The sequence below is a fragment of the Chanodichthys erythropterus genome, chromosome 14 (assembly GCF_024489055.1).
Source record: "Chanodichthys erythropterus isolate Z2021 chromosome 14, ASM2448905v1, whole genome shotgun sequence".
Lineage (NCBI taxonomy): Eukaryota > Metazoa > Chordata > Actinopteri > Cypriniformes > Xenocyprididae > Chanodichthys > Chanodichthys erythropterus.
In genome coordinates, this window is record NC_090234.1 from 7,340,912 (window position 1) to 7,362,952 (window position 22,041).

Here is a 22,041-nt window from a genome sequence, read left to right on the forward strand (position 1 = left end):
GTGTGTGTGTGTGTGTGTGTGTGACTGGAACACTGAGCAGCATATGATTATGTCCCGTAGGCTTTCAGCAGAAGGAAAGGAAAGGAAAGGAATGGAAAGAAACAAACAAAGAAAATGTTTTCCCTTATGCCATAGTACAGTGTCTTCTATGGGATTTGTGTTTTAGTTCAAGACTCAGGGACCCTTTTTATGTTGGGATTTATGTTTAAGGTTTTTATTTAGATTAACCAATAAAAATAATAAAATAAAAATTGTTTTGTTAACTACATTTCAGCATTTTTAAAGGGTTAGTTCACCCAAAAATGAAAATTATGTTATTAATGACTCACCCTCATGTCGTTCCAAACCCGTAAGACCTCCGTCCATCTTCTGAACACAGTTTAAGATATTTTAGATTTAGTCCGAGAGATTTCTGTCCCTCCATTGAAAGTGTAGGTACAGTATACTGTCCATGTCCAGAAAGGTAATACAAACATCATCAAAGTAGTCCATGTGACATCAGTGGGTTAGTTAGAAGTTTTTGAAGCATCAAATACATTTTGGTCCAAAAATAACAAAAACTACAACTTTATTCAGCATTGTCTTCTCTTCCGGGTCTGTTGTATATCCGCTTTCACTCCACAGTGACGCTGCTTCTTCTTCTTTCCTGTTTAACGGCGGTTGACATCCAGCTTATTGGTGCATTACCGCCCCCTTCTGCTCCGGACAGTGATGACGTTTTATCCGGTGCGCCAGAGCTTCATTTATAGTCTGAGGGAGACAGACGCACGCTATATTCAAGCTATTCTACATTGTTTGTATTTTGGTATTGCTATATTTTTTAAAATGGTGTGTAGGTGTGCATGTCGCGGATGCCCTAATCGCGTCACTGTCCGGAGCAGAAGGGGGCGGTAATGCACCAATTAGCTGGATGGGTGAACTAACCCTTTAACATTTATTTACAAACATGATAAGCAGACTCATCTGAGCTAGTTTAGTGATGTGCAGACTGATTCAGACCATTGACTAATTCAACCAATTCAACGATTTGTTTGTATGTTTTTTTTCTCTCTACATTCAGCAAGGATAACTAATAGAATGTTAGAAAGTTTTTTTGTCCATTTATTTTAAGTATAGTCATTTATATTTTCCAAGTCTTTTTATTTCAACACTTACTTATAACACTTATTGTTCACACCTCTGCTAATCTGAACAAAGATAAAGATATTTCTGTATTTCTGTTTCTAAATGATCACTATTGCAGTTAATGGGAAGATGACACAATTGAAATTGAAATGAAAACATTTATATAAAAACATAAAAATGTCATCAATATTTATTTGCTAGTTTCTTTATTTGATTTGTACCATGATTATATTTACCCTATTTTTTTTAACAAGTCAAGTCTCCTTTATTTCTATTGCTATATACAGTACAGATTGTTTCAAAGCAACTTTACAGGGATAAACAGGAACATAATGATTCAATGATGCAAACAGAATTCAATTCAGCTCTAAAATGGCAATAGTTACTAGTCAATGTTTGGTAGCAAGTCAAATGGTTTTCCCTAAAGTGCAGTACCATATTATTTATTGTTTTTATGATTATGGTAATATAAAAATTCCAAGGTATTACCATCTGAAAGAATGCATGATCTGTTTTCCTGTTTTGTTATTTCTGTTGCTCACAGCAGCAGCTCAACCACAGATGTGAACATATGCTGAGCACTCTGTGTTAGAGATAATGTGGGCAGTATTTTGTACCCTTTTCAGTTATGTTTGCTTCTTATACTTTAGTGTGAGAGAAACAGAGACTGATCACACATTAAGTTTTCACATGTGTCTGTGTGTGTTTTCAGCTGGTCAGACCAGTCACCGTAGTGCCTAGTGTTCCTGGAATCCCTGGCCCCTCCTCCCCACAGCCTGTCCAATCAGAAGCCAAGATGGTAATTTCCTCCTCTCTTTTACATATGCATCCACATGTGCCTCATTTGCAAGTGTTTCAGTGTAGGCAGATTTTCCTTCAGCCCAGAGGGACCGAGGATGTACAGTCCACAACACTGAGCTTTGCAACCCTGCAAATTGTAGTTCTTGAGCACAAGCACAAGGTGGCATCTGTCTGGAGTGTGTTTATGTGTGGTTGTGCATTTTTTCACAACCAGAACAGCAGAGATTGTTCAAGTAGTGGTTGTTGACATGAACTTCGAAATCTAGAGCTTAGCCAGTCCCACGTTTAAAGGTGCCCTAGAATTAAAAATTGAATTTATCTTGGCATAGTTGAGTAACAAGAGTTCAGTACATGAAATGACATACAGTGAGTCTCAAACTCCATTGTTTCCTCCTTCTTATATAAATCTCATTTATAGACCTCCGAAGAACAGGTGAATCTAAACATAACACCGACTGTTACGTAACAGTAGAGGTCATTAATATGTACGGCCCCGATATTTGCATATGCCAGCCCATGTTCAAGGCATTACACAAGCCAGCATTAACTGTTCGTTAGCTTGGTGGCGGGGAGCGCGAGCATTTAAAGGGGACGCGCGCTGAATCGGCACATATTTAATTATGCCCCAAAAGAGGCAGTTAAAAAACTGAATAAAAAACCTATGGGTTATTTTGAGCTGAAATTTCACAGACACATTCAGGGGACACCTTAGACTTATATTACATCTTGTGAAAAAACGTTCTGTGGCACCTTTTAAAGAGAAATTGGAACATAAATGTTAATTTTTAAATTGTATGTTGACTGCACTTTTCAAAAAAAAAAAAAAAAATGTCTTTAAAATATGGGAAATATAAAATTATAAGTAACTACAGATCAACATTTGGCCATAAATTAGTCAACCTAAACCATGTTATCGCTCAGTAGGTGCTACAAAATTCACAGAAACCCACAAATCAGGTTTTAACTGTTCAGACATGTTTCAGATTCAAATATGTTTTTCGATACATATCGATAATGAAATATCTGAAATGCTTCCAGTACTCATTTTCTCCAGAATAGATACACAATACTAGCTCTCTCATCTCTCAACAGCGAGTTGACACACAAACCTGTCTCCCCTCACTCACTAGTTTCATTTGCTCCGGATGAATATTGTTGGTGTTACAGGGCTTGAATTTTGCCGTAGGGTTGTACTTATTGCCCATAATTTTACTCATTCCTGCAGATTTTGTGCTCACACCCAAAGTTTGCATACATAAAGCCGCCTCTCAGTGCTAAATTGAGTTATTTTTCGCTGTTTGTTGCACTTAAACAGTCAAATACACAAAAAATAATGTCAAAATGCTGGTCTTGGTGAGTGTTCACGTAAAAACAGTCAATAGTTTTAAGTGAACGTAAACCGTAACGTATGTGCATCAGTATAATGGATCCGTGCATCAGGTCTTAAAGTGACAGCAGCCTAATATACCTGCTGACAAATTATGAGATAATATTAAAATATCTATATGGCAGTTTTTCCCCATGGTATCGATGTCAAGATTGTGGCCAGTGAAAATGCTGAGTGGCTAGTAACTTTGGAAAACCACTAGATGTAGTGGCTTGTGAGCAAAAAAGTTAATGTCAAGCCCTACTTATGTCTATGTGCATCCAAACACACACCTGCACCATGACCAAACATTCATAACACACATACACACACCACATCTACATACACGTACACCCTTATAACATATGCACCACCCTCTAAATAACCTCAGGAAACACAAGCACAAAACCTCAACTCATCAGAAAACATCTAATGAGCACCTCGTCAAGCAAACACCCCCTCATCTCTCGCTCGCTCGCTCGCTCGCCCGCTCCCCTGCCACACAGACACGGCACTTTACAAGGACTGATGATGCTGCAAAGACCACAATAATGATAATTAACTTGCTGAATTTAGAAGATTATGCTGTTAATTAGTTGCAAAATAAAGATAAGTAATAAAGGAGCAGATGGTTGAATAAAGCCCTCGAGATGGAGGGCTACTGCTCTGATGGGGCTCCGATGGCAGATATGAAATATGAATCTGACTGGCCCCGCACACATCGTTCACAGTCCCTCTGTTACTCTCTCTCTCTCTCTCTCTCTCTCTTTCGGTCTTTCTCTCAGTCCTTGCGTGACTTGTTCCACGTGAATAATTTCTTTCTACTCAAGTAGAAACGTGGAGTTCGGGAAGGGTATTGCTCTATAAACTAATTTGCTAGATAGATTGGTCTGCCGAGGATGGCTGTTAAAATAATGTTCTTCTCTTGTTTTTTCATGAAAATTAATGCATCCTCCGTCCCTGTGGCCATGGTTACACACCTCACCTGCTGTGGGGGCGTTTGTTAACTCTCGCGGTTGACTGCTTTCGGGCCACATCATGGCTTCCTCCAAAGGGTTTTTAAAAAACCAAGTCAGTTAAAATAAAATGAATTAAAAAAAAAAGGATCTATGGAGATATGTAACTTCTCAGTATCTGTCAATCTGAAGTCTTTTCTGCTTTTGTGTGTATGTATTTTAGGGTCACATATTTTAATATAATGATTTATCTACGTTATTGCTCAAAAAATGTTCATAGAAGTCCCTCCGTGGTTATTAAAATGTTTTTTTTTTAAGATTTTTAGATAAAAAGGCTTCATTTTTTTTTAATATATATATATATATATATATATATATAAATTAATTATATTAATTTTAAAATCTGGAAAATTACAATATAGATATTAAACTCACTGGAATTACCTGTGCATTAAACTGTTTTAATGCACACATTCCAGCCAATCAGAATCAAGTATTCAAACTAAGTATATAATCCATATGTATCATGTGTGAGTGAGTTTATATATATATATATGTAATCAGTCAAACCAATAATTATTTAGACATTTTTTGATATTTTTGATATATTTTAACTAGTGGGTGCAGGACACTATAGTTCATTTATGTAAGTGAGGATAGCCAAATAAAGTAAACTGTGACATATTATACCCAAATATTCTTCAAACAGCGGACTACCAGTAAAACTGATAAAAAAAAAAAAAAATTGGAACCAAAAATTATTTATTATTTTTTGCTTAAGTGTTATCTGACCATCCATTTTTTTAAACAATAGTGAATAAACTGTACTAATGAATAAAATGTTATAAATTAATTTATTTAACTTAAATGTAAAATTTCGTTTTCAAATGTTTTACATTAGGTAAATAATATTTTAATCATATTCTTTAAACTTTCTGAATCAATGTTAGAGCAGTGACTATTCAGACCAAATACATACATATAGAAATACATTTGTATGTAATATCGTCGAAATGATGAAAAATATTTTCAACTTCGTCAAGCTCTCTGTTGTCATTATCGGGGTTGCTCATAGTGAAGAGAAAAGCTCTTGGCGCCGAGGGCTCTATGCTGCATACGCTACAGTACGCCAGGGAAAGGCAGATTTCCCTGACAAGAGAAAATCACAGGCATCTCCAGGGAATAGGGAATTAGCTACGACAGCTCTTACTCCTGTGGAAGAGCTCTGAGGGAAGCATCTGTTTAAAGCTGTGATGAATATGTTGTTTTAATCCTTGCCTCTGGTTTTCTGCAGAAGTTAATTATTCTAATCTTCAGTTCTCGCCTCTCTCTAATGTAGTTTAGCCTCCTGATCCCAGAGAGAGAGAGAGATAGCACCATGTTTTCTCATTTCACTGCAGTTATGCTGGAAGTATACAAAAATGCTGAAGAGATGGAGATTTTATAGTTATGCTGTGTGCATAGGCAGATTTTTGACTGTCGGCATAAAGTCTGTTGCATATTGCAACACCGTGGCCGGGCCGTCTGACTGACGTTTAAAGTTTATCACCGATTTCTGCTTTTGAAATCGTTTGAGTGGACAGTATTTTAAAGTCGGCTAATATGACTTTGCAGACTAAAAATAAATGTTGACTTAACCTCTGACTCTCACCTGTAGAAGCTGAAGGCGGCCCTCAGTCAGCAGCTCCCTCAGGTAACAAACGGCGATGCAGGCGACATCCAGAGCAGCTCGGCCAGCGAGACTCCGCCCCCAGCCCCGCCTCCAACTGAGGAGCCACGCCCTAAGTCACTACAGCAGCCTGCCACATCCACTACAGAAACGCCTGTATGTACTGCCTGTATGAGTTTAGAACGTTGCCCTGTATTAAATATCTCTCGCAAATAATCCCGGAAGTAATTAGTTATTATGCACTAACAATGATTGACAGGTTAACATAAAGTTAGTTCATTTTTATGTATATTATGGCCCGGTTTCACGGACAGGGCTTAGCCTAAGCCAGGATTAGGTCTTAGTTCAATTAGGATATTTAAGTAGCTTTTATAAGCATATACTAGAAAAACACATTACTGGTGTGCATCTTCAGACAAAACAATGGCTCTAACATATTTTAAGATATGTCAGTACAAGTTGCTTTCAGTTAAAACAGTTCAAACATGCACTTTAGTCTAGGACTAGCCGGGGTATATAGATTGGCATGTGAACCCCTTGCAGAATCTGTGAAAATGAGAATTATTTTAATAAAATAAGAGGGATAATAAAAAATGCATGTTATTTTTTTAGTACTGTCCTGAGTAAGATATTTTACATAAAAGATGTTTGCATTTAGTTCACAATAGCTGAATTTATTAAAATAACCCCATTCATAAGTATGTGAAGCATTGATTCTCAATACTGTATGTGTTTACCTGATGATCCACGACTGTTTTTATGTTTTGTGATGGTTGTTCATGAGTCTCTTGTTTGTCCTGAGCAGTTAATCTGAGCTCTGTTCTTCAGAAAAATCCTCCAGCTCCTGTAGATTCATCAGTTTAAGCATTTTTTGCATATTTGAAACCTTTCCAACAGTGACTGTATGATTTTGAGATTCATCTTTTCACACTGAGGACAACTGAGGGACTCAAACTCAAAAGGTTCAAACATTCACTGATGCTCCAGAAGGAAACACGATGCATTAAGGTGAAAACTTTTGAATTCAAATATCATGGTAAATGGTACTTAATTTTTCTGCCGGGAAACATGCAAGTATCTTCTGTTGGTTCTGAAGGGCAGTACTAAATGAAACACAATGATATTTAAACAAAATAAGAAAAATTGTGACATCTTCATCTTGTTCAAAGTTTTCCCACCCCAGCTCTTAATGCATCATGTTTCCTTCTGGAGCATCAGTGAATGTTTGAACCTTTTTTAATAGTTGAGTTTGAGTCCCTCAGTTGTCCTCAGTTTGAAAACACAGATCTCAAAATCCTACAGTCACTGCTGGAAAGGGTTCAAATATGTAAAAATGCTTGAAAACTGAAGAATCTGCAGGAGCTGGAGGATTTTTCTGAAGAACAGAGCTCAGATTAACTGCTCAGGACAAACAAGAGACTCATGAACAACCATCACAAAATACAAAAACAGTCGTGGATTGAATTGCTGAATAAAACTATTATTTTCTTATAAAAAAATATCTTCATCACCCCAAACCTTTGAACAGTAGTTTATATTTATGAATTAACATTAACTTTTAACTCATTAATGAAGAAATTGTTGTTCATTGTTAGTTCATGATACCTAACGTTGGGTATCATTGTACCTTATTGTACAGTGTTACCAATAATTCCTTTGTCAAACAACCCATATATGTAAAACATGTTATTAATATTTTGAAAACATCAAATGCAATGTATGGCTGGTATGTTTTTTGTTGTTGTTGTTGTTGTTGTTGTTTTTTTGTCAACCTTTGGCAGGTGCAGCTTTTGATTGAACATATGATGAAAATACAACTAAAAAGTCCTAATTGTTTTGTGTTTGTATGTTTGATTGTTGGCCTGTGTAGGTGTCTCCCGCCCCTCCAGCCCAGCACACAACCACTACAGGTGGGCGGCGGCGGAGAACCACCAGCGAGGACCCCGATGAGAAAAGACGGAAGTTTCTGGAAAGGAACAGAGCCGCCGCGTCTCGCTGCAGGCAAAAGAGGAAAGTCTGGGTGCAGAGTCTGGAGAAAAAAGCAGAAGACTTGAGCACCGTGAACGGACAGCTACAGGTACACACACACACACACATCTCACTCCGGACTCTCTTCGAGTGTATTAATGTGTGCGTTTGAGAGCCAGACAAAGATGGTGATGAAGTCATTAATGTAAATTAAGAAGTGTGTTTGCATGACAGCCACGGCGTGATTGTTCGAGTCTCCTGCATCGATATGGCCCTGTCAATAAAGACGTTTCCTCCAGATGTCATCGGCACACAAGCGTGTCGTCTGTTCTGTCGGAGCGTTTGTGAGCTGCCCTGGAACTCTCTCAGGGAAAGCCGTCTCTTTCTCAACCCCCGTTTTGTAGCAGGCAATTAGGATCCGCCACTGACAAGTTCGAAACAGTTCACGTAACCGTTGTCTCCGCTGATAACGGAGAGTGTGGCTTGGCGCCGGCACGTTTCAGACAATTTAATGAGATGTGCCACTGTTTATTTGCGCGCTGTCTTTTTTATTTGTCCATTTAAACAAAGCGCAATGCTTTTGCGAAGGGGTGGGGGAAGGGCGATTAATTTGTGGGTTATATGAACGAATAAACTAACATGAAACAGATGGAGAGCCGAAGAAGGGTGTTGGGTGTATAACAGAATGTTTGGGGCTCTGAAAACGAGCGTGACAGTATGTTTCATAGGAGAGAAGGTGTTTAATACGAGCACATTTATCAGTGCTGATGGGCTGGTGTAATTGTCCCTCTCTGCCCCGTTGGCCCAGCTGATCGGAGCGTAGAGCTCTAATGATGCTCAATTACGTTAACATCATCCTTAACTGGCTTTTTAACGAGGTGTCAGGGTTTGCGGACCAGCGCACGGCAACACTCGAGCCAAACATCCCCCCTGTGCTGTCTTTATGGATGCAGCCGGTCTGTGAAAGCATTAAACACTTTAATGGCCTGAACGGGCCTGATCTTACCACTTCGCATCTCTCTGAAAACAGCAGAAGGGACAATTGAGATTCATCAGATTTTATACATTTCATTTGATGTTTTTTTTTTTTTTTTAAAGCAGAATGGGAGGACTGTTCCTGAAGCCATATGTCACTTTACATATTCGTGTCATTGAAAGTTCACTGGTCGTGTTTGAACTGTGGTAAAATGCCTGGTAGCAAAATATTTTCAACTTCCGAAACTTGTTAAATTAGTGTTTCTGATAGCTACAGAGCAACATATTACAGGTTAATGATTGTCCAGTGTTTGGTAGTTTTCCTGGCCAGTTAAAATATGTTTGTACCTGAGTGTGCATTTTTTTTCAGATATTTCAAACTAAATATTTTTTTTATTAAATCTTAACTTGGTGACATCTATTTTATGTACACTACAGTTCAAAAGTTTGGAGTCGGCAAGATTTTTTAATGTTTTTGAAAGAAGTCTCTTCTGCTCCCCAAGGCTGCGTTTATTTTATCAAAAACACTGTAAAACAGTAATATTGTGAAATAGCCGTTTATATGTTACAAAGTAATTTATTCCTGTGATCAAAGCTGAATTTTCAGCATCATTACTCCAGTCTTCAGTGTCACATGATCCTTCAGAAATCATTCTAATATGATGATTTGATGCTCAAGAACAATTTCTGATTATTATCAATGTTGAAAACAGTTGTGCTGCTTCATATTTTTGTTGAAACCGATTTTTAAATTCCGAAGAACAGCATTTTTTAATGGACTCTTTTGTAACATTATAAATGTCTTTACTCTCAAGTATCAATTTCTTTTTTTTGCGTAGAGATTTATGTTTAGTCAATCAGGGTTGTGATTATCCTGTCAATGTTTATTTTGTGATATGCATTATCCTGCTTATACATCTACTCACCAAATAAATAAATCTACAAAAAACACTTATTATTAGGGCTGTGTATCGTTTAAAAGTTATCAATACCAATACCTTGACTTCTATAACGGTTCCTTCACGATACTTTTTCCGATACCAATATTATGAAATTAAATAACATTTCACCTCATGTTATTTGCTCACTAAGTGTATTTGTGTTTTTGTTACGTATGAGTTTACACACAACACAAGAAAGCTTGATTTAAACTTAATATCAAGTAAACAAGAACAAATTATAAGCAGAAGCACAAAAAATACAAATGCATTTACTCACCAAATAAATATATCTACAAAAAACACTTATTATATGAGAAGAAAAATGCACAGAGAGACATGAAATTAGCACAGCTATGTAGGAAATAATTTGCCTGAAACAACGGTTAAACGTAAACTTTAGCGTCATTATAGAATAGTTGGACCACAGAATTACCACAATTGACCATTCACATTCCACAGGGCTAGGCAGTTTACTATTCATTAGTTAATATTTACAGAAAACACCGCTCTGTTAAATATCAACATGGCAATTGAACACCCATATCGGTTCATGATCAATGGGCCCGTCTTATTTTAGGATCAGCGTTGAGGATGGTGTTGCTCCTGAGCCTTATGAGTTATTTTCAAGTAACTAATAATAATCGCCTGCTGTGGTCAGCATGCCCTTACTGAATGACTGAATATTGTAGTCTTGGGAGCATTTTGATGTGATGTGGGAGACAGAGAAGAGAAGGAGAGAGGGAGGCCTACTTTGTGGTCGCAATGGAAGATAGCAGTTTGTAGTGAACATTGCCACAGTGTTGGAGCAGCTGTGTTTAAATCTGCTTCTACTCTGCACACCATGCCAGCACTGCCAAGATAAAACAGATGGAATGAAATAAACTGGCACGCTTTTAGACTGCTGCATTAAATGTCGGCCGTGTTGCTGAGGAACAGAGAAAGTGTTTAAATCTGCGCTCTCGTGCCCTTCTTCCACACCCGTTCAGCTCTCTGTAAATCCTGCTAAAGTCACCTTCGTTGTTAAACAGCCTGTCTTTAGCGCATGCAGAACAGCACAGCCCCATGGGAGTCGTAACGGCAGACGAGAGTAAATCTCACCAGAATGGGCGACAGTGTTTCGCTGAGGGAGAGGAGAGCTCTCTCTGTGTTTCTCTCTCCTGGGACTCTGCCATTAAGCAGCTATAATTGTGTCCCAAAAAAGCTTAAATGAAGACGAGCTAATGATCTTTTCTGTTGATTCCTGACTAATCTGCTCATCTTGATGGGTAACATGCTTCTTTCTCTGTGTCAAGAATGAGGTGACTCTTCTGCGTAGTGAGGTGGCCCAGCTGAAACAGCTTTTACTGGCTCATAAAGACTGTCCTGTGACACTCCTGCAGAAGAAATCAGGATACCACCGTGAGTACCACATCACCAAACCACACCAGATTCACAATGAATATCTATTTGTTTGGTCATCAGACTCCAGTGCCTGCTTTGAGATTTAGATTTAGCACTTATTGATCATAACAGCCATAACATGTGTTTATATTTAGATTATTTGTATCAGAGACAACATGAAATTAACATTGAACATGTTTCTGTGCTCTTAACCCTGTAAAGCCTGATTATATTATTTAATTATTTTTTTAAATGGAAGTTTGTTTGTTTTTTTACCTCCTAAAAATCTTAAAAAATAAATTTTCCATATGTTGTTTTTTTTTTTTTTTTTTTTACTTTGATACATTAGGCTTTTATGGCTTATATAGAATGATATAGTGAGAATACGAAGGAAAAAAAACACCTTCGTTTTATTCGGAGGCCCAGACCGAACAAAAATATGCAATTTGTTGCAGTTGCTGATATTTATTATCGCCAAAGAGTAATATGAAATTCTGATTGCTTATGTAAATCAATAAGATCATATAACAGTATAAACAGGCAACTAGCATAAAATGCTTATAAATATCAGTTTTCCCAATAAAATGTCTTGGAGAGATGATATTAATTGCTTAGTTTTATGTTCAAAGCTCTGAAGTTTTTATTGTGGGGGCAAGACATATAATGCAATGCAAAACAATGCTGATTGAGATGAACAAATAAACGTTTCTCAAAAGCCTGATGTATCAAATGTATTTGATACTTACATTTTAACATGATTTTTCTGAAAAAAATGATGTATGGATAATCAAGTAAACCTAAGTTGCTTCAGTTCAGTAAATGTTCAACTTGAAATATTACAATATTACAATATAAAAGTTATTCTTACATTTACTTCATGCTTTGAAATATTTAATGATTTTTATAAAGACGTGTACCATGAGCTGAAGGTGGATGTTTATGCAGTTATGCTAAAAGGCTTTTTACTTGCTAACTATAATAAAAGGGCAGAAGGCATGTAGTAGATTGTGTTCAGTATGTTTTTAAACAAAGTTTTGATCATATTCATCATTTAGAAGCCTTAGAAATTGATACAGTAGGCTTTATTGGGTTAATATACAGTGAAATGACAAAAATTATAATTTACCTGATTTGTGAATGTGAGCTTGCAGTCTAAATTTTGTTTGAGAAAACGTTTGTCTAAAAAAAATGGCAAGAAATCATGTCTTGCACAAAAACAAACATGCAGCACAACCAGTGTAGTCCGATTCACAATTCACATTTCAAATTTTATTCGGATAGGACAGTAGTTCGGTTTTTTTTTTTTTTGGTTTTTTTTTTGAAAATTTGTTAAAAACCACTGTAGAGCTATACACTACTTTTTGGCAGCTGTTACAGAAAGATTTTTACAAAAAAATCTTCTGATTTAACCTTGAGATTTGAAGTATTAGATAGCTTAGATATTTGCATCACTATTGACAATGACACTAATAATAATACATTTCTGATAGGAATGCAAAATCAATCTGTAGTCATTAATAAAATAATTACATTCAATTGCATTTGGTCCCATTTATTTTTGATCACAGTGCATACACATACAAACTTTTATTTCAAAAGTGTGCACATTTGCAGAAATGTACATATGTGCATTTTAAGACGTTTTAAGGCCAACAAATTGAATAACAACAGCTTAAAAACCATGTCAACAAATACATGCATGCACAGTTTTGAGGCAGCTTTAATCGCATGTTTGGTAATTTCATGACTTCATGACTTAACTTACAACAGAACAACGACGGTCATTGCTTGTAGTTTCTTTTGCGCTTTATTTAAGCTATAATAAAGTAATATGCAGCGTGCGCCGGCGCATTTGCGCATGCAATTCTTGAGTGCGCGCCGCAAGCACAGTGTAATGGCTGATTGGACAGTCATGTTAATTTTTCATGAGTTTTACCGACATAGCCTGACAACATCTCATCTGACCGCAGTTCACTGTTGTTCAACTGAAGCTCCCTCGTAGTCACTACCTTTTCTGCGCTCGTCTGACTTGCGCCTGGCGCTGAGGCGAAGTCGGAATGCGCATCTGAAAAGTGTCCCGTTTGTTGTGGTCTTAAAGAGACAGTTCTATATAAACGCTGTGTTTTACTTGATGTTTTAAAAAAAAGATTTTTGTTTTTGGTATTTTATATGCTCTGTTGGTGGTTTGTGGAGTAGCATCACCCGGGGAGGATATATATATATTTTTTTTTATCAGCAGAGGCAGTGATACATAGACCAGAAGGTGGGAAATCCCCCCCATCCCCCCTACAAATCGCACCCTGGTTAGATTAAACTGGAAGTAGGCAGAGAGAGAAATTCGTTGCACAAATCACTAATGAATATACCTGTGTAAAATAGTTGGGTTGGGAAATACTGGCCTAGGTGGAAGCTAACTGACCTATGTCAGAAGAGCCATTCTCGATCCTGAGAGTTGTTTCACAAGGCCACAATCTCAGAGCCGTTAAATAATCTCACTGATGCCTTTTCTTTCTTTGAAAATGAGTAAAAACCTCTGGACTGCCAGCTCTGCGTTATGGGTTGTCCTGCTTTTTTTTTTTTCTTTTTTTTTTTTTTTTTTACTTTTATACATTTTCTTTTTTTTTTGACTATAACAGATGAGTGTTATTCCTAATGAGTGTTCTGTGGGGTTTTCAATGAAATGTGAAGAGTGGAAAATGAACTAGCCCTGAGTGTGAAATAACACAGATTCATCTCGTCCCATTATTACCACAGAATGCCGAGGACTCATATATTTGCACAACAGAGATGTTCGCTAACAAAATGATCCCCACTGTATGTGGCGCTGTCCTCTTTAAGATGAGTGATAAAGAGGCATTCAGAAACCGAGGGCTGCTTTTGTTTACACCCATCTTTGGCCGTTATGCTTTAATGACACCTTGTGAAATGTGCATATCTGCGGCTCATCTGCCATATGCAGCCACTTCATATCAATTAGCTGTTGTCAGAGGGACGGAGAAGCGGTTGTGGGAGTGACTGCGCTGATGTACGCTTTGCTGGCAACACTTCTGCGGGTTTCAACAGACACTAAAGCCTAACGGCTGCTTGCTAGTATGTAAGCACTTTTCTGTACATAACTTTCAACGCTTGGATTTCACACATCGGCCGATACGTTGTTGGCTTTGTGTGTGCATGTGGCTCATTTTGTAACCCAGCGCTGACTTGTATTGACAATGATTGCCTCCAAAATGAGTGTATTATAGCGGAGAGTCTGACAGAAGCGCAGTTTCGCAACTGGGATGCGCTGCTGCAGCCTTGCAGTTCATTATGCGACGGCATTGTTAAGCAGCTTGACTGACAGGTCTCATGCATATTATGAGCGGGATGGCTGTCGGGTTAGATTGGGTTGTCTGGGAGCTGGTTCATTTGCAGGCATTGGTAGGTCTTTGCAAGGTAGAGGAGAGTATGGAGATGATCGAAACCATTCCTCAATCCTGTTTATGTTGCCGATGTCACTGAATGCAGTGAGGGGTCATATATTAGTCACCTGTGCAACTGAGCCTCAGAGAAGAGCATCGTTCTGTCTTTGCCGGCTTTGTAAACAACGTTGGTTTGTGCCACATTCATTGCAGGATGGAGAAGCAGCAGATGGTCATCACCTGTCAAAGAACGGTCTTAATATGGTGAAAAAGTGCAAACGTCAGTGCAGGTTTCCTGTGCTCACATTCGGTCACCTGAACGCTCCCGTCTTGTTCGCTCCATTACAGTCTGTTAGGCCTGAAATATATCGAAAATCGCATTGTGCCTGGTTTGGACAGGTGTAAAGTATGGCCTACGAGGTCTCGCTTGGCAAAGCATTTTCATTTGTGATTGCATACTTAAGTAAAGTATGTTTCTGGCCTTAATCTCTCAGGCAGTGCTGCCCTGGTAGCAGGTGGGGGAAAATTACCCAGGCTGCCCTGCAAACAGGGCAGGCCATGCCTCCGTTTGGCATTGCACAAGCCCCATCTGCTCGCAGCGGAGATGATCCGAGAGGAGGTGAGCGCAGAGCGGTCTCAGGAGCATGTAACGTTGTGTATGATAATATATCACCCCCTTTCCTCCTGCTTAATACCATTAGGAGTAATTACAGATGTCTGAACATGTAGTCGAAGAGAGGAGAAAACCCAACTCTGTTTTCTGAGTTCAACCCTACATGCACCAAACCGGCGAGGGTATTTACAACCCCATGGTGTACACGTGTAGAGAGTCACTCAATCCGGAGACCAGTCAATTCAGACACTTCACACCGGATCAGAACCGCACACACAATCTAATACCCCCGCATTAATTACCAAGTGCCATTTCAGCGGTGCTTGCTTCATTAGCTATATTAATTATCATGGTAGTCTGCATTTCTTTTTGAGTCAGAGCGAGAGAGAGAGCGTGAGCGGGCCTTTTTTCATTCCCTTCCTCATCAGGAGCCAATTAATTCAATGCAACTGCAGAACAGCTGGTGGCATTTGGACCGCGCATCTCTGCCGCTCTCCTGTGTGTGTATCATTAAAATCAGGTGCAGTAATTATCTGTCGCTGCAGTAGTTGGCAGGAAAGGAAGGGGATCGTAGGGAGGGGTGCGAGAGTCTGGCCGCACGCTACAGCCTCTAATATACCCTGATGATGTTGGTTTAAAATGACATTGTAACTTTAATTAAAGGTTACAAAGCAAGCACAGGGATTAATAAAAGACAAAGCATTGGACTGGGAAAGTCTTTAATCGCAATCATGCCAGCCACTCATCCGGTGAGAAAGAACTTTAGATGTTTGCGAGGTCAGAACTGAGCTTTCTCCCTCTCGTCATCGATCGGGGGTTAAGATTTGGCTATTTAGCATAGGCAGTTAGTGTCTGATGCTAGACGTCATCACTACAGCTCAAGAGTGATCAGTCAAATGGTGATTACAGGTCAGGTGAGGCTAAGGCAACGATGGCACCATACTTTCAGTGTTTTCTCTCTTTTGGCCACTCAAAATATGAGTGTAGGGAGGCGTAAACAAAGTTTGTAATCATAACTGTACAAAAAGAATTGACTGTTGATCTTCACTTCCAGCAGGCTAGGGCATCTAACACACTGGCTGCATCCGAAATCACATACTCTTGATTTGGTATTATTTTGAACAAGTATTTACTTTACGACCACAAAAAAAGTATGTTCTATATAGTATGAATGTGTGTAGAATGATTGAAATCTGGACGTACTACATTTGCCATGTCATCCTTATCGTGACCTACCAGCGTCAGTTGCGTTGCGTCACTGCCTTTCAAAAATCCTCTCCCATGGCCTCATGGGATAGTAAAGTGTCCATCGTATGCACATTTCAGTATTTCACAGGAAGTATTAGATCATCTGGGTACTTTTTAACTTCTCTTTTATGAGTGATATGAATTAATTATTTTCTCACACTCGCCTACTATATAGTAGGGAAGTATGTGATTTCAGATGCAGCCACTGTCTTTTTGAACAGAATTAAAAAACTCCCACACTTGTGCGGAAACATTGTCCTGAAGAATCTAGCTCCAACCCTGTTAAAAACTCAACTGCCTGTAATTTTCTAGTAGTCCTGAAGACATTGATTAGCTTGTTCAGGGGTGTTTGATTAGGGTCGGAGCAGGACAGGCCTCCAGGAATAAAGCTGCCCATCCCTGGAGTAGAGTATCTCTCATTCATCTGTCATCTTCTTTGGCATGATTTTGTGCAGCAGTACTAGCCGCACACTGTGTTGTCTTTTTTTTTCTACGTTTTACGACAAGTGGCAGGCTACGTTAAGCTGCAATAGCGCCACCTACAATGTTGGAGTGTCAACTAGATAGTTACTGCTGTCGGACTACTATGTGTAGTAATGATATAAATATTTCATTTTTCAATACCGGTATATTGTGACTCTCCTTTTGCTGACCTTCCAGTGCACAGCCAGTGATTAAAATTCACACAGTATATCATTATGTGTGTATCAGAAAAGCAAAGAAATGAAGTCCAGTCCTGTGCATATCGACGTACAATCAGTTGTATATAACACAATGTTGAAGGCAGAAGAAAAAAATATGCATGCAATGTCATAGATTTATTATGCACACTTGCCATTTTCTTGCTACCAAATTGCCCTTTTGTGATGCTTTCTGCAACTCTTTTCATACTGAGGTCAAACAGCACACAATGCTGGTGTTGAGAGGTGTTGAAACCCTGATGTGAATCATGTGTTTGCACACAGATGGTTGGGAAACTGATTTCACACTGATGTTTTTAATCTAAGAGTCAGTTGCTTTCACATATTTACAGTGGGACAGAAAGGAACACAATGTTAAGGATGCATTAAACGGATCAAAAGTGACAAAGACGTGTTAAAAAATATTTCAAAATTAACTTTTAAACTAATTAATTTCAAAGAATTCTTAAAAAATGTATCACGGCTTCCACGCAAATATGAAGCAGCACTGTTTTCTAAATTGGCATACGTAATGTTTTTTTTTTTTTTTTCAATTATTTTGATGCAGTAGTTGTAAAACCCAACAAGTTCAGAATACTCAAAAATTTAAGTAAACAACTCAAAGATTATTTTAGTAGAACCTAAAAAACAATGTTATACTACACAAATTTGGTAATTACAATTTAATTGAAATATTGAATAAACGAACACCTAATCTTTACTGTTAAGTGTTAGTTAGCACCAGCATGTGCTAATGTGACCATCAAAGAGACTATCACTATTTACTTACATGAACTGTTAATCAACATGCAGTATTTATAGCCTTGAAGTTTCACAGCCCATTCTCGACCTAACCAAAGGCACTACTTTTCACCACGATGGTAACCCTAAAAACTTCAGCATCACAGAAAAACCTTTAAATACCAAAATAACAGAACATTAAACAATAACACATCTTCCTCTCTATTAATTTAGTGAAAAAACAAAAAATGACACTCAATTTCAACATTTATTCTCCCTTACAAAGTGTGACGCAAAACATGCTGGGAACTTGAAATCTGCTGCAACTCAGTTTAATGTTGAATGGACTCTTCTGATAACGTCGATAACAACGTGACATGGATGACGTGACTTTATATCACTCTTTAAACGTAAAAAATAATAATTTAAGTATTAGAGTTTACTCAAAAATGTTGAGCTACACAAAAATAAAACTAAACTCTTTGTTCAGAAAATGTAATTGTTTTAAGTTGCATCAATGATTTAACAGACTTTAATTGCAGTGTACTCAATCTTTAGAAGTAAGTAGTACTGTTCAGGTTTACAGTGCACCTTCTACTGTAAAGGCATGTTTTTTTTTTTTGTTTGTTTTTTTTTTTTCACTTTTGTTGTGAAAGGGTTCCTAAAAATAGAATTTTTTTTGTTATTAAAAAACAAACAAGCAAGCCCAGCCGAGATAAGAAAAGTAATGCAAAAATAACAACACATTACTGTAACTAATGCATTTAGTTAATTTTTAGATAATGCAATATTGTAACACATTACTTTTAAAAGTAACTTTCCACAACACTGTTAATTACATTTTAAAATAGTAAACAGTTATTTTAAATTGTAATAATATCTCACAATATAACTTAAATTATAACTCTATTTCACATTGTTTCATTCATCAATACTGGAAGGTCAAGTCAAGCACTTTGCTTCGAGGGATATCATGTCCCACACGGTGTGCTCTGGTTGTGTACTGCACATAAAATGTATTTGGTCATCCGGGTATTCCGTGAAACACAGAACATTTACATACTGTGCGTGGTATACACACAGCATTATTATTAGTATGATATTTTTCCCCACATATTTATCCTACACTATTTAACAGCTGCATTGTGTGTGAAAGCAGTTAAAAGCTGCTGATGTCTGTGTTGTCTTGTTAGAGTCTCAGTCGCTGATGTCTTCTGTGGCTTTGTGTTTCAGAGCTGGATAAGGAGGACAGCTGTGGGGAGATGTCTGTTCCCAGCAGCCCACAGAACGAGGCCATCCAGCACAGCTCCATCAGCACATCCAACGGCGTCAGCTCATCCACAGCAACCACAGCGGCACTCGCATCCGGCCCCGCTCTGGGGCCCACAGCAGACCACAGCACAGAAGAGGAAGAGTCGCCGCAAGTGGGCGGGGCTTCTTCCTCTCACACCCAATCTTCAGGAAGCTGATCAGGCCTCTGGTTGGTCACTTTGATTCCTGGCAGCCATGAGGGGGATACGAAATGTTCCCTGGAATATTCCGGTCTTGTCTCCCCTCTGTATTCATTTGAGCTCTTTTTAATCCAGCGCATTTTTACCAAGAGTGAGTACAGTAGTTGGGAAAGCCCTTGGGAGGTTATGCAGAAATTGTACCAATCGTTTTATGTTTTTTTCATTTGTGGTGTATTTATTGAGTTAAACGCAAAGGATCAAGACGGAATGATTCACGACAGCCCAAATGTGTCCGGATTCATAGCGAAAGGAAACGGACTTACTGAAGCACTATCAGAGGCGTAAAGATAGAACAATTGGCCACTTTAATTTCTTTGCCTTTATATTTTGCACATGAAGAGAGTGAAGGTTTCTTTTAATGCTCATTGTTTTAAGTGCTTGACACAAGCAGTTCCAGCAGATTTTAGCACTAGCTTTAAACAAATCTTAAACTGATTGTTCGTCTTCTAGAAATAGCGATGTGTTGTTGTGTGAATGTTTCAAATGTTTTTGGCATGTTAAAGGAAGTCATTGGGAAGACGTGAATGATTGTTTCTTGGGAAGTGATTGTAGGAGAGCATTGTTCACAATGCAGACTTTTCAAATGCTTACTTCTATATGTGCCATTATTAGGTCATTTATTTGTTGCAGGTTATTCATTTCGAATTGAAATGACAAGCTTCTTTTGCAATTAAAATTTAATTAGTTACATTTTAGGTGAAATTAGTGACATAGACTACGCTGAAATCTTTCCAGGGACTTATTTTGATAAGAAGCTTAATGCTTTTTTATAAGTGATTTTTTCCTGCTAATTTACAAAGTGGCTGACTTTATATTTGTTGTGTCTGACTCTTAGAAACATTGTCATTAGTTCATTCACTTTAGTTGTCTTTCTGATTACAGTGTAATTAAGGAAGCATTGTATATGCCATTATGATGAAATCATTGTATGTGATCTCTACTGGTACTATGTTTGTCTTGGGATCATGACGACAACAACAACAACAACAACAAATGTCTTAGAAATCACATGAACAAACCTTTAACTAAGGCTTTATTTTCCAACCTGTGTAAACTTTTTAAGCAATTCTGTCTTTAGAATAAAACTCTACAACTGATAAGGAACTGTAGCTGCTCTTCAAATGAAACAATGACAGATATAAAACTCTTTTTAAGTTCAACTATTAAGTTAAGTTATGCTTAGTGACAGTTACTAAGTAAGGAATAGATGAAGTCTTTCATTATTACCACCTTGCGTCTTCTCTTTTTAAAATCTATTGGCTTACTACTGTGTAGTTCTACAAGCATTTCGTTCTGCTTTTAAGTAACTTGATTTTAGTTTAAAAGATAAATTTGTATGACAGTTGTTATGTGCTTATATGCATGACTGAATTCTCTAAGAGAATTAGACCAATGTTTCAACCATGTCTCTGTTGGGTTGTTGCAGTTGAACATCTTGTTACTCTTAGATTCTCAGCCAGGAAATGGCAGCTTTACAATGGGGTTTTTTGTTCTTATTTACTGGGTCCACTTTGGAAAAAAGGATGTGATAATTATTGTGTTCGCAGTCAACTTGTAACTTGTGAAAGTTATGTATAAATTATTATAAATTAATAAAATGTTGTAATAAATCTTTTAATAGCTCTTTATTAAGCCTAAGTTATTATGAAGATTTTTGTCATTGAATGAAACTTTTTTTTTTTTTCATTGTCTTGTGTCTTTTTTTTTTTTTTTAAATATGATATTTTGCTTTGTAAACTCTGCCATCTTGTGGAGAATCCTGGAAAATTCAGCTCATCATTTTATTGTCACAGCTTGCACTTTGGCAAAACATTAACAATCAGGTATGCTGAAGTAGCTGTTGATTTGTGGGCAAATTGCTTGTTCATTTCATGATTCCACTGAGTTGGACACATGTTTGAAAGAAAAAGGGAATACTATCCCTGTAATAATGACAATTCCTAAACTTGTACATCTTTATGTCTAACAAAAATAGCATGTTAATGTGTGTATCTATGAAAGGGGATGGTTGTAACACTTTTTAAATAGCAGCCGCCGAGTGAACGCGCAGAGTAACGTCATAACATAATTTTCAACACTCTCAAATATATCTAATATGAAAAACAGAGCTACGTGTTACCTCCATAGACAGGTTACCTCATACTCATGACCGGAAAAGCGGAAGCGGCGCCGGCGACTGTGTCATAATAAAAGTCCAGCTGCTCATGAGGCGTGTTGTGAAATTGCTCCAGCTCCTCGTTCAGCTCCACAACACTCGCTCCTGCTCTGCTTCATACTACAGTAACGTTAATAATCGCATCCATGAACATGAGTTCTTCCTGAGTCCTATCCCTATTCTTTTGCACCTTTTGTTGAGGTGGAGACAGACCCGGCGCCAGACACAAATTCACGGACAGGCATTACATTTTTTTCAGGGGGCCACAAATGAGATCAACGTTATTGCATAATAACATTAATTATGAATTAAATGGAGAAAAAAAAAAAAAAACTAAACACACGTTGCATGGGCTCGACATTGCCCGGGACAAGTTGACTTTTTAAAGGGGCAAGTGAAAGAGAATTTTACTTGACTGGCCTGATTAAAACGCCAATAACAAAAAATGACTAGTATATACCCTGCTCACTTTATGACTAGAAAATCTGAAAAAATATTTGTTGCAGAATGCTGG

The 22,041-nt window shown here is 37.8% G+C and overlaps 1 protein-coding gene across 2 annotated transcripts in view; it reads left to right on the plus strand.

The window, feature by feature from the left end:
* atf2 (activating transcription factor 2) overlaps positions 1-20,915 on the plus strand; it is a 29,683-nt gene extending 8,768 nt beyond the window's left edge. For both annotated transcript variants that reach the window (XM_067409242.1, XM_067409243.1), the window contains exons 8-12: positions 1,838-1,924; positions 5,906-6,073; positions 7,788-7,994; positions 11,094-11,199; positions 19,095-20,915. In XM_067409242.1, the coding sequence (XP_067265343.1) occupies positions 1,838-1,924; positions 5,906-6,073; positions 7,788-7,994; positions 11,094-11,199; positions 19,095-19,330 (804 nt within the window). In that variant the 3' untranslated portion in view covers positions 19,331-20,915. The remainder of the gene's footprint in view (positions 1-1,837; positions 1,925-5,905; positions 6,074-7,787; positions 7,995-11,093; positions 11,200-19,094) is intronic.
* Positions 20,916-22,041: the final 1,126 nt, after the last annotated feature.